Consider the following 11,520-nt stretch of genomic DNA (forward strand, 5'->3'; position numbering starts at 1 on the left):
CTTGATAAGAAATAACTCTTTAAGCGAGAAAAATATTACGGTCTATTCAACTCTCTCTTATCCAGGTTTGATTGTATATTGTATATCAATGTTTTTTTAAATTAGTATCTATTTTTTATTTACATTTCGACAATGATCGACTTAAATTGCCTAATTATGTAAGTTTGTGTCAATCTTGAATAAAATATTAACTGCCAAATAAAGTTAATGGTCACGTAAGCATTGTTAATTTCTCTTATTAAATCAACGCTAATAGTATCCCTTAATGACTATTTAAAGTGTACTTGTGGCAATAACAGCTATATAATATTTATATAGTTTGACCAAAAATATAAAAAACCTCACCGTGTTACGGAAAAATTTAGGAGTAATTCCTTTGCTTACTTATAGAGGTGATATAAAGGCGATTGAGGCTTCCCTATTATAGGGTTTTTAATTTTCCTGGTTAAGCTATAATTACTATTTTTTTCAAATAAATTTTAAATGTCTATTGAATCTTTTAATATGCAAATAAAAACACGCTCTCTTTCAACTTATAATAACATTGTTTTTAGCCGTAACGACATGTTTATTATAAGGTTAAAAATTATTAATGATAGTTATTATTATTTTGGCACAGGAATAATTTTCTCTTGTTGCAATATTAATTAATTATATATTTATATTATAAAAAAATATTAGCGTATACATCTAAATATATATTTATAAATTTATTGTTACGAAATAATTTTCTGTTGTCATTTCAATTTGCTATTTAATAAAATTTGCTAAATATATAAATATTTATCTGTACTTTAATTAGAATTAGTGTATGGAAACCGAATTTTTAATATTTTGTATTAAAATATTGTTGAATTTTAGTAATCATTATAGTATAGGTGAAAAAGGATTATAAAAAAGAGAGATGCCTATTGTGGTATAGTTTTTATTTAGGTACATTCTGTTTACAGCTGACTTTAAGTCGGTTTTTGTGCTCTAAAAAACGTCCTATTCAGGAATAAGATTGATAGTCTCAGTTGAATACTTCGCGATGTTAAACACAAGATCGCTGCTGTGACGTCATCGGACGCAGATGTTTTGTTATTGCGCGTGAGTAGTAATTTATTTGGTTATATATTTTTTATATATCATGGCATTTATTCGGTAACTATAACTTCAAAACAAAAAAAGTAATCTCTAATTCTGATTTTTTTGATAATATGTTAATAAAATATGCGATATTTATTGATATATAAAATTATTTCTTCTAAAGTATGGTGCATTTAAAACAAGGAAACTGAATAAGGAGAAGTTAGGTAGATTTTGAGTAGATAATATTGTAGGGGAAAATTAAATTTAGGATATATTTGAAAATGTAGCAACGAATCAAGCAATTGTAAGCATATATTTAATTAAAAGATTGAGTTTTGTCTGTTAAAAAAAATTATGTCAGGTGATAAATTATTTTAAGAGAGTAATTTCTGCACCGATCTTTACAAATAATATGAGATAAGCTGGCATTATATAGTCCTTGGTTAACGACATACGCGATGACACTCCCTTCTTTTCTCACTTCCTCATTATTTTTCAAAGACCAGAGATAATTATATATATTGGTATTTCGTCTGTCAAAAGACACAGTAATTTGTGATGTACCACGATCTGATAGAAGTTGGAAAGTCGGGATTTGCTTCATTGGATGAGTTCTGTAAAAATGGAGCAAAACGTGATATGTAAGAGGACTGTGATAGTTGATATCTTGTTGTTTTCTTGTACCAAAAGTATTGACGGCTTTTCGGTAACTTTTCGTGTGTAATTTTTTATTGAAGCTGGTATGGTACTGAAAGGAATGTTCTTATTAATCGGTTTAGTTTCATTATGCTAAATAACTGAATGTTAAGATTGTGTTAATTATAAAAACTTAATGAAAATATTATTGAGTGAGGTTTAACAAAATAAGTGTATAATTTAATATATATTAGGAACCATTATAATTGCTTAATTTTTACCACGTGGTTTAGTTTGTGATTTTTATCAGTTTGATTGTTTTTAATATTTTAACGAATTGATTATTTGGCGTTCTAATGCCTAAGTTAGTGTGTTAACAATTGTAAATTTTCTGAAATAAATATCATAAAATCACTATCGTCTGTTTTATTTGTTAATAATAAGTCACTAATCGGAAAATTGCAGGCAACTAGAATTAAGTTATACTTCTCGTAAACTGGTCTTTCCCAAGACAGTAAAGTGTTGAAAATTCCTAAATTATTTATGACCTAACAATTGGTTACTTTTCAACCACGTGTCTAAGGATTACGTTAGCAAAAAGGTTCATATTTTCATTATATTATTACTCGTCGAGTAAATTCTTCTTCGCCTTACAGCAAAGAACGAAATAAAAAAATACAATGACAAATTTTTGACATTAGCAATGTCAAAATAAACCAGTCAAAATTTCCATAAATTGATAAAAATGAAAAATTAAAATTTTAGTGTAAAATGATACGTTTTTATAAATTTAAAAAAGTTTAAAAACATGAAAATTTTTTCCTCTAAAATTTTCACGTTACTTAAACGGAATGTTGCAGTTTTAAGTGCAAGGGAACCGCTGAACAAGTGTAATCATTTTGCTAACTTTACAATTACTTAAGATAAAATAACCAAATTACATTGCAGTAAAAATTACCTAAAAGAGATAATGAGTGTTGCCTAGACCAAGTAGAATTTAAATGATGATAAACGGACTCCGTTAATATTGAAAAAGGATATCTATAGTATAGGTATATGTGAACTTTATTTGCAATTTTTAGCTGTTACATTGCCATCACGAGTTTGCAGTTACGATTTTGGTTTGACCTTACCGAGCACGGCAACAGTACTTCAAAATGACGCAGCTGCAAAAGTAGTTGTCTTAGGAACTGTACATTTTAGTAAGAAGTCTGTGGAAGAAGTTTCTCAGGTAAAATAGTTATGATCTAAATTATGTATTATGTAAGAAAAGTACCTAGTAGGCACTGCATTAAGCAAAGGTAAACATTTTTTTTTCTTAATTTGCCACACTGCATAAAAGAGCTCAAATCCATGATAATGGCAGTCACGATTTTGTTCAAACTGTGCTGATCAACTATTGGACGATCGAACGTTCAAACGATTTTGTCAAAACAATTACTTTCACGAGGAAGTTTTAAATAAAGTACTATAATAGTTTTGTTTTCTTACATTAGATCGTACACACTCTTAAACCGAATGCAATACTGGTGGAATTATGCAGACAAAGAGTGTCATTGCTGGAATTGGACGATAAAAAATTTTTAGAGGATGCCAAAAAATTTGACAGTAAAAAATTTTCGTAAGTTTATCTCTCTATCTCAATATTTCTTCGTATCAAAGTAAACTCGACATTCGAGTCGGTTCCACAATCAGGTTGTCAGATTCCTTCTTTATGGCAAAATTAACGCTTAGTTTTGAGTTCTTTACCAGAGACTTAAGATTGCCTATTAGCATTTTAAGTGATAACTGCAATTTTTTTTTATTAGGCAAACTATGAAAGAGCACAAAGGAGTTGTTTCTGGAATGTTACACGCGATGCTCTTGAAAACGTATGCTGACCTCGCCAAGGAATTAGGAGTAGCCCCTGGTGGTGAATTTCGTAGAGCATATCAAGAAGTGAGAACAAGTATTTAATTAAAAATTTTAATCCATATCTGTAACGTTTCTTATAAAAATATATTTTCCAGATGAAAAAAATTCCAGGATGTAAATTATTTCTTGGCGATCGTCCGATACAAATAACTATATCAAGAGCTTTTCAATCTCTGAATATGATTGAAATTGGACAAGTGCTTTATCATTTATCAAAAACTAATCAGAAGCCGCTTGAGTAAGATAATCTTTCAATACTTAGTACATATAACAAGCTTTTATTTTAACTAATTTCATTATGAACAGTTAACGTAATGATGTAATATAACGTAAAACAGCTTTGTAGCTTCGTTGTTCGTTAAAATATCAACGTAATTAATGACTGCGACCTATGCGCTGAATTCAACTCGAATCTCATGTTATTGTAAACGCGAAGTAACTCACATCTCGTATTCTATTTGTAAATAAGTTATCAATTATAAGCAAATTTATTTTGATTCTGAAAACTGGCGATTAAATACTTTTTGGCTTATTAAGCAACGAAGTAAAACTATTGTTGCAGTAAATTACAAATCGAAAAATATAAGAGTAAAGAGTTTGTCCAGTCACAATTTGATGAAATCACAAGAGAAGTCCCGGCGTTTAAAAAGATTTTTCATGTGTTTGTCGATGAGCGTGACCGTTGTCTTGCCTACTCACTACAGGAGTGTGTCCGTACTGGTAAGTCATTTTCACGTTAATCCTACCACGACTTTCTGTCAATTCAAACCAGTAGATCGTGTTCTATTGTTGCCACCCGTATCCAGTATAGTGGTAGAGCAAAACGCGGTTATTGCAGTTAGATATTTTATAGCGTACAGAATTGAAGAAGAGGCATTTACAGTTCCTTCCTCGGTTTCCTTTTCCTCGTATTTCTATTTCTTATAAAATTAATTTAAGAAGTGACATTTTACAGTTCAAAATCCTCGAGTGTTGGCCGTCGTTGGCATCGGCCATGTTAATGGCATCAGCAGATATTACGGAAAAATGAGACAAGAAGACATTGTGCCATTATTATTGTAAGAACGATAACAAGTAAGGTTAAGTAGTAGAAGGTAAACTAGTGAATTTTATGTATATGTTTTTTTATGTAATGTAGTTGGTAACAAAGATATTTCCATAATTTTAACACAATCAGATAAAATTTGGGGAAAAAAATTGAAGAACTATTCTTTAATTTTTCGACATTTTCAGGCGACTTCAGCAGACTGAAAGATATTTTATTCCCGTCCAGAAGAAGCCTGTTATGTCTTAGCCGTACCTAAATGAAAAGTTAATTCAAGTTAGAATCTTTTTCAATTTAAAAAAAATGTTAACGGTTCTAAAAACACACATTGGTAATACAAAGATAATAAAACATATGAAAACAACTTATTTACAGTCAAAATGTATGGAGCGTACTTTTAGAGCGTAATTGATATATTTTTTTTATATTACATTTCTGGTCACGTTTGGTTGGGTTAAACTTAATTTTCTTTTCCTTTCTAATTTCTTTATAATGTATCCCCTTGTACCATGGTACAAATACATGTATTTGGGCGGGACTTCAGGTACAGACGGCGCGCGCGCAGTAAAGGTAACGGTGTCGTTGTGTACGCGCAACGTTATGTCAGTAGCGGTAGCGGATAGCGGTTACGACTGAGGGATGAGGTGGGCGTATTTAGAAAGTAGCATCGCGCATAAATTCATAGTTTTATATAAATTATTACTTTTTATCTTGAAATTGGAAACAATTGTTTTTAATTTCACTATATCTTACAGTCGTACACTACGTCTTATAGTATTAATAAACTTCGATATTTAACCAAAAGAAATTCGTGCTTTATATAGGAATATAACAGATATTCATATATATACATAATATATCAGATATTATGAGTGCACAGAATTAAATGAGATATTATATTCTGCAAACATAGAAGTACCTTTACAATTAACAAATCCAAAAGGGTTCTCAATAATACCGAAAAATTGTCTCTCAATTTGAGGCAAGTCTCAATATTACTTATTTAACTTTTATTCCTTCTCGTAAATATAATAACAAGTTTTTTTTAAATACCCATTAATACCATCTTGGTTTTATATTAAACTAGCTTTTACCCGCGACTCCGTCCGCGCGGAATAAAAAAATAGAAAACAGGGTAAAAATTATCCTATATCCGTTTCCTGGTTCTAAGCTACCTCCCCATCAATTTTCAGCTAAATCAGTTCGACCGATCTTGAGTTATAAATAGTGTAACTAACACGACTTTCTTTTATATATATACTAGCTTTTGCCCGCGACTCCGTCCGCGCGGAATAAAAAAAAAAAAAAGAAAAGAAAACGGGGTAAAAATTATCCTATGTCCTATTCCTGGTTCTAAGCTACCTGCCCACCAATTTTCAGTAAAATCGATTCAGTCGTTCTTGATTTATAAATGGTGTAACTAACACGACTTTCTTTTATATATATAGATAGATATAGATTTAGATACGTATCTTTTTATTTAAAATAATCAGTCTTACTTTTAGTAATTAGTAACTTATAATTGCAAAAATCAGAGTACAGTTACGCATTCATTTGATGAAAATTTTGCATTGCTGTATTGCTGATGTCAATATCAGTTGGTGGTTTAATGTCGTAATCAAGTGAGGAATGTCCTAACGTGTTCAAAACCATTTCTTCCATAAGAATTTGGTTTATTTTATTTCTTACTCTCATTTTCTGAATAGAACTGAGTTTTTGCATTTCAGGCAAAATACTCATAAGATAATAATAATCATCTGTTTTTTCAATATCAGGTGTTTGATTCTTCTTAAATTCTTTTTCTAACATTTTTATTTTTTTTCTTTCTATATCTAAGAATTCGGCTTGTAAATCATTTATTTTGCGTTTACGAAAATCGGCCTTTTCAGATTGTGACGGTTGGGGTGATGGCGCCGCTAACGTAGATTGTAATTCAAATAGAGTAGAAGTATCCAAATCTTCATTATCAGTGAGATTGATTTCATCTTCTGCTGGTATAAGTTCTTCTTTTAAAAATGTCATTAAGTTAAAATATTTCCACTGTGGCATACAGTCTTCGTCGTCAAGGCCTGGGTTACCAAAGCGTGAAGGTGGATTCTTTTTTAATTCTTTTCTGTACGAATCCTTAAGATTTTTCCATTTTTTCTTCAATTGCGGAACTAAAATAAAAGTTTCATACTTAGTAGATAACAGTTAAAATAGGTAAAATAATCAATTGTTTAAGAATCCTTGGACATAGGACACCTTTTAAATTACTGTAGCATATGTAATATGTATCACTTTGGTCGAAGTACATTTCGAAAATACATTTTTGAACACTAAATACCATGAGGGTAGCTTTAAGTTCATATGTCGCACTAGACGCAAAAGACTTTAAAAGAGAAGTCTGATAAATTTTTAATGAAATTGCGAAGTTTGTAAAAATGGACGTAAAACAGAAAAAAACGCTCGGCATAGAAATTATTTCATAAATAATCTATAATTTATATTAAACTTACCATCATATGTTGGAAAACATTGTTTTACTTCTTCCCACAACCTATTAATGACGTGTTTATATTTATGATGTGGATGTTTCGACATCCATATAGGCGGTCGATTTAAAATTTCTGTTATAAACATTTCAGTATTCATTTCCACCATAAAAATCCCTAAAATATTATAATTTACTGCGCTGCTGAATCCGTCCCTTGTAAACCGCTGTCCGTGCCGCTTTGTGTCGCGGCCACTCAGCAACGAACTCATTCGATAATTCGATTGTTTTGTTCCCGCCGCACCCCGTACCGCGCGCCGCTGTAGCGATTCGCTCGGTCAAAACCACGCCCTTTTCTACTATGAACAGCGGTTCGTAGCTAGCTAAAACATTTTAATACATTTTATACAGTGAAAGAAGATAAATGATGATAATACAAGAAGTTTATTCATTCAATATTTGTTCAGTGTTTTTATACCTTTAATAATCTATATTCTTCAGTTTTGTTTCTCCCCGCTCGCAGCGGCAAGGTTGTAGCCGAGCGGATAAGCGTTTTTCGTTATAATATTTTTTGGTTTAATTAGTAACTTTTTCTTTTCAGAATTCCGCAGCCATCACTTGTTTCAGTTATAATAAGGAAAGGAATTAAATATACTATTTACTTTTTAATATTTTCGTTTTTTTATAAATTGTTGTTTATATAAACTAAGCATGCTTGTAAGCTATAATAAATATTAAACTCGAAATTGTGTTTCAACTGAAAATTCTAGAAACATTTTTCTTAACAATTTAGTTAGTTTTGGGATAATTTGTAGTCCAAAAGATTCAAGTGGACGTTCTATTGACCAAGTATCCAATCCTTATAAGAAAAATGTCAACAATAACTGACATTTCTTTGTTTATCACTATAATTTAAGGTTATTTTATTGTTGCCTTGACATTTTGCGGTTTGTACTTTCTAATTACTTTAGGTATAGTTTAGAGTAGAAAAATGTTAGCTAGCATTATATTAATATGTATTTTACAGTTTAAAATAATAGAAAATAAAGAGAGTAATTGTGGTTGTAGTATAGACCGAGCGCAAAAAGATAACTATGACAGAAAGTTATTCTATAACGTACTACAAAGTGAAGAAGGTGAATGTTCAACTGATACCAAAGTTGATGAAAATGAAGTTTACGAGGTAACAAATGATATGGTTTTAATACCCGGCAGAGAGTATTACATTGGTACAGACGATATTATTATCAAAAATGATATGGAAGGTCCGGAGAAAATCATCAAATTGGACTCATTTTACGTAGACAAATATGAAGTATCAAATAGTGATTTTAGTCATTTTACTAAGTTAACAAATTACAAGACTGAAGCTGAAACTTTTGGAGATAGTTTTGTATTTGTATTGTTCCTAAATAATACATTTAGAGATGAAATGAAAGACTATCGAGTTTTACAAGCTCCATGGTGGTATAAAATTATGGGTACGGACTGGAAACATCCATACGGACCAGATTCTGATATATTAGGTATGTTGTTTTATCATATCAAGTTATTCTGTTATTGTTAAAAGTTGGGAAAACATACAGATAAATGAAGATATGAAAAATGTTATTGTTACCCTCTCCTATGTACATACTATGTATTTAATATACAAGCTTTTATTTACTAACATGGGTTTGCATTTATTAAACATTTTGGGCTACACAGTTGAATATGGATAAGGATGTACTGGATAAGCGAGAAACCTCTATATGTGAGATTATATGTTTCTAGATGCGATGAACCATCCCGTTATACATGTGTCATGGAATGATGCTCGGGCATATTGCAAGTGGAGGGGGGCTCGGCTGCCTAGTGAGGCAGAATGGGAGGTGGCTTGCAGAGGGGGACACCGTGCTACAAAGTACCCCTGGGGTGATAAACTATTTCCCGATAAGAAACATATGTCTGTATTATACTTTTTTTTTTATAACATTTTAATATATTCAGTGTTAATTTGCATGATAGTCTAAATTTGACAAAGAAGTGATGCAAAATGGTTCAAAGATAACCTATGCCTGTTATAACAGAGATCATATTTTGTTGACAATAGCTAGAAAGTAAAAAACTTCAATGAACACTTTTAATAATACAATTAAGACATTATTAGGCATTGTATTTACAGGGCAAACATTTGGCAAGGTACTTTTCCTCATCATAACTCAGAAAAGGATGGATATATAGGTACCAATCCTGTACATCTGTTTCAACAAAATGATTTTGGGCTACATAACATGGCTGGAAATGTTTGGGAGTGGACTGAAGATTCATGGTCCAGTGACAATGTAAGTACATCATATACACACACACATCAGCGTACACATACATCAGCCTTCTAGAAAACTTGCTAACAAAGTCAATAATGTGTTTTTTGGGAAATGACTATGCATATCTGACTCTATGAGGCGAAGAGTCTGATTATGTCGCCTGAGGGACCTCGACGATGCTGTTAAATGCATATACAGAGGAACCTAGATAAGTGAGAAATCACTATAAACAAGATTCATTGTCCAGTCTCAATGGATGACCTCCACAAGCGAGAAACTTGGGTTAGAAAGAAACCTTTTGCGGTTGGATTCTCGCATATGCAAGTTCAACTGTACCTCGCCAGCATCAGTTTTGTCATCTAAATATGACATAGATGCTTTCAAGAGTAAAATGTAGTGGCAAGGGCTATTCATTTTAATCTTGAAAGGATAAACTAAGGAGTTTTAAGTCATAGTTTTTTATTATGATAGTGTATGCCATCATTCCATCACATTACCACTTATCATCTGGTGGGATTATTGTACACTTAGTTACTATTTTACAATGGGTCCTATGTATAAGAGCCAAAGTAACAAATTGATTATTTAAACTATTTTGCGTTAAAAGCTACCTCTTAGTTTAGTTAACAATACGCACTAAACAAAATACTCATTTACAGGTGTATTTTTTGCTGAAGTAAAATATATATGCGACCTATTTTTCTATATAGTTTAAACTTTGAATCCTCTTCTGAAAAGTTGTCAATTTGCACATTGGCCTTTATTCATACGAGCCAGATTAGTGATATTGCTGATATGTTTGTGACCTTATGAAACATTATTTCAGCCTAAGGAAAAAGTAAAGAAAGGTGGTTCATACTTATGTCACCGTTCCTATTGTTACCGCTACAGATGTTCAGCACGGTCGCACAACACTGACGACAGTTCGGCCGGAAACTTGGGCTTCCGTTGTGCAAAGTCCGCTTAATTTAAATAATTTTTAATGTACTTAAAATTCCTAACCAACACCTCGCAAGGCGATAGATATGTGTTACTTTATTATGTGGCTATATTGACTTCGTAGCTTCGTAAAGTGTATTTGTTAATGTGTCTGTGTGTCAGTCTTCCAAATTTTTAAAAATAAATTATTGCAATAGACAAGATTCTTTTTCTTTACATATTAGAAATAGTGCAAATTTAAAAATTATTTGGAATCTTTATGTTGGTATTATGCGTGTCTAATTAAATATTTTGCATTTTCTTTTTTTCTCTCTCTCATTGGAGATCAACAAGTGTTAACCTTGCTTTTGCAATGTTACACATTCTTTATCTACATATTTACTTTACAGTAATTAAACGACGATGCGAAAATGGATAAATCTTAGGATTCGTAGCATAATGTATTTAATAATTGTACTGGAAACTAATTTAAAAAATCGCAATAACAAGTAGGTTAAAAAATAAATATAAAACAGTCTTAATTAAAAAATGTATATTTTTCTATAATAAGAAGTCTGTAGTAAGTATAAAACGCCGCGTAAACTGCTTTGCAGGCGAACTGTAACTGAATGGTTTTATGTAGGGATGATCAATAAGCCATATTTAAAAATAATAACATAATAATAATAAAATTACCATCAATTAATTGCACTAAACAACTATTGAAAAAGTAAAGTAAAAATATATTTTTTGTGATATATATTAAATTCATATAACATTAATCATCCCTAGATTAGCCAAAATTGTTTCATTTTTAAGACAGAATTCTGTATTCCATATTTGGTATAAATAAAATATAAATTATAAAAATAAAATAAATAACCAACACAACCGTTGTAATGAACAATAATCTAAATTGCATTGAAACAGTACTTCCTATTAACATTTGATGCAAAATTAAAATACTGTTTTACTGCAAACACATTAAATGGGACAATACTTTTACATTCAACTGAAACACTATTATTCATTTTCGTAGGTTAACCAAAAGTTAAAGAATTTGAAACAAATCATTAATTAAAAAAAAAACATATAAAATTATATATACATATATTTCATTTTAATCATTGGCCCAATTTGTAATGTGAATGCAGATT

At 30.8% G+C, this 11,520-nt stretch overlaps 3 protein-coding genes across 3 annotated transcripts; 2 read left to right on the forward strand and 1 right to left on the reverse strand.

Moving 5' to 3' along the window:
- Nucleotides 1-2,488: 2,488 nt before the first annotated feature.
- On the forward strand, nt 2,489-7,786 carry LOC106716665 (traB domain-containing protein). The gene is made up of 9 exons (XM_014510225.2): nt 2,489-2,597; nt 2,790-2,938; nt 3,204-3,328; nt 3,516-3,645; nt 3,717-3,859; nt 4,184-4,341; nt 4,577-4,679; nt 4,855-4,942; nt 7,741-7,786. The coding sequence occupies exons 1-8, from the start codon at nt 2,516-2,518 to the stop codon at nt 4,913-4,915; spliced, it is 951 nt and encodes a 316-aa protein (XP_014365711.1). The 5' UTR covers nt 2,489-2,515; the 3' UTR covers nt 4,916-4,942; nt 7,741-7,786.
- Nucleotides 6,172-7,300, reverse strand: LOC106716513. The gene is made up of 2 exons (XM_014510033.2): nt 7,165-7,300; nt 6,172-6,825 (listed from the first exon to the last, which is right to left on the reverse strand). The coding sequence occupies exons 1-2, from the start codon at nt 7,298-7,300 to the stop codon at nt 6,209-6,211; spliced, it is 753 nt and encodes a 250-aa protein (XP_014365519.2). The 3' UTR covers nt 6,172-6,208.
- A 306-nt stretch (nt 7,787-8,092) lies between the features above and the next one.
- Nucleotides 8,093-10,466, forward strand: LOC106716631 (formylglycine-generating enzyme). Its single transcript, XM_014510185.2, has 4 exons — nt 8,093-8,665; nt 8,913-9,084; nt 9,304-9,463; nt 10,272-10,466. The coding sequence occupies exons 1-4, from the start codon at nt 8,131-8,133 to the stop codon at nt 10,410-10,412; spliced, it is 1,008 nt and encodes a 335-aa protein (XP_014365671.2). The 5' UTR covers nt 8,093-8,130; the 3' UTR covers nt 10,413-10,466.
- The last annotated feature ends 1,054 nt before the right edge of the window (nt 10,467-11,520 follow it).

Source organism: Papilio machaon, chromosome 6, assembly GCF_912999745.1.
Source record: "Papilio machaon chromosome 6, ilPapMach1.1, whole genome shotgun sequence".
Lineage (NCBI taxonomy): Eukaryota > Metazoa > Arthropoda > Insecta > Lepidoptera > Papilionidae > Papilio > Papilio machaon.

Coding starts and splice junctions, on each gene's coding strand:
- LOC106716513 (XM_014510033.2), bottom strand. CDS start 7,300: ATGAATACTGAAATGTTTATAACAGAAATTTTAAATCGACCGCCTATA. Junction 6,826..7,164: donor ATGTTTTCCAACATATGATG/GTAAGTTTAATA, acceptor CTTTTATTTTAG/TTCCGCAATTGAAGAAAAAA.
- LOC106716631 (XM_014510185.2), top strand. CDS start 8,131: ATGTTAGCTAGCATTATATTAATATGTATTTTACAGTTTAAAATAATA. Junction 9,085..9,303: donor TTTCCCGATAAGAAACATAT/GTCTGTATTATA, acceptor TTGTATTTACAG/GGCAAACATTTGGCAAGGTA. Junction 9,464..10,271: donor ATTCATGGTCCAGTGACAAT/GTAAGTACATCA, acceptor ACATTATTTCAG/CCTAAGGAAAAAGTAAAGAA.
- LOC106716665 (XM_014510225.2), top strand. CDS start 2,516: ATGAAAATTTTTTCCTCTAAAATTTTCACGTTACTTAAACGGAATGTT. Junction 2,598..2,789: donor AAGGGAACCGCTGAACAAGT/GTAATCATTTTG, acceptor TGCAATTTTTAG/CTGTTACATTGCCATCACGA. Junction 4,342..4,576: donor ACAGGAGTGTGTCCGTACTG/GTAAGTCATTTT, acceptor GACATTTTACAG/TTCAAAATCCTCGAGTGTTG.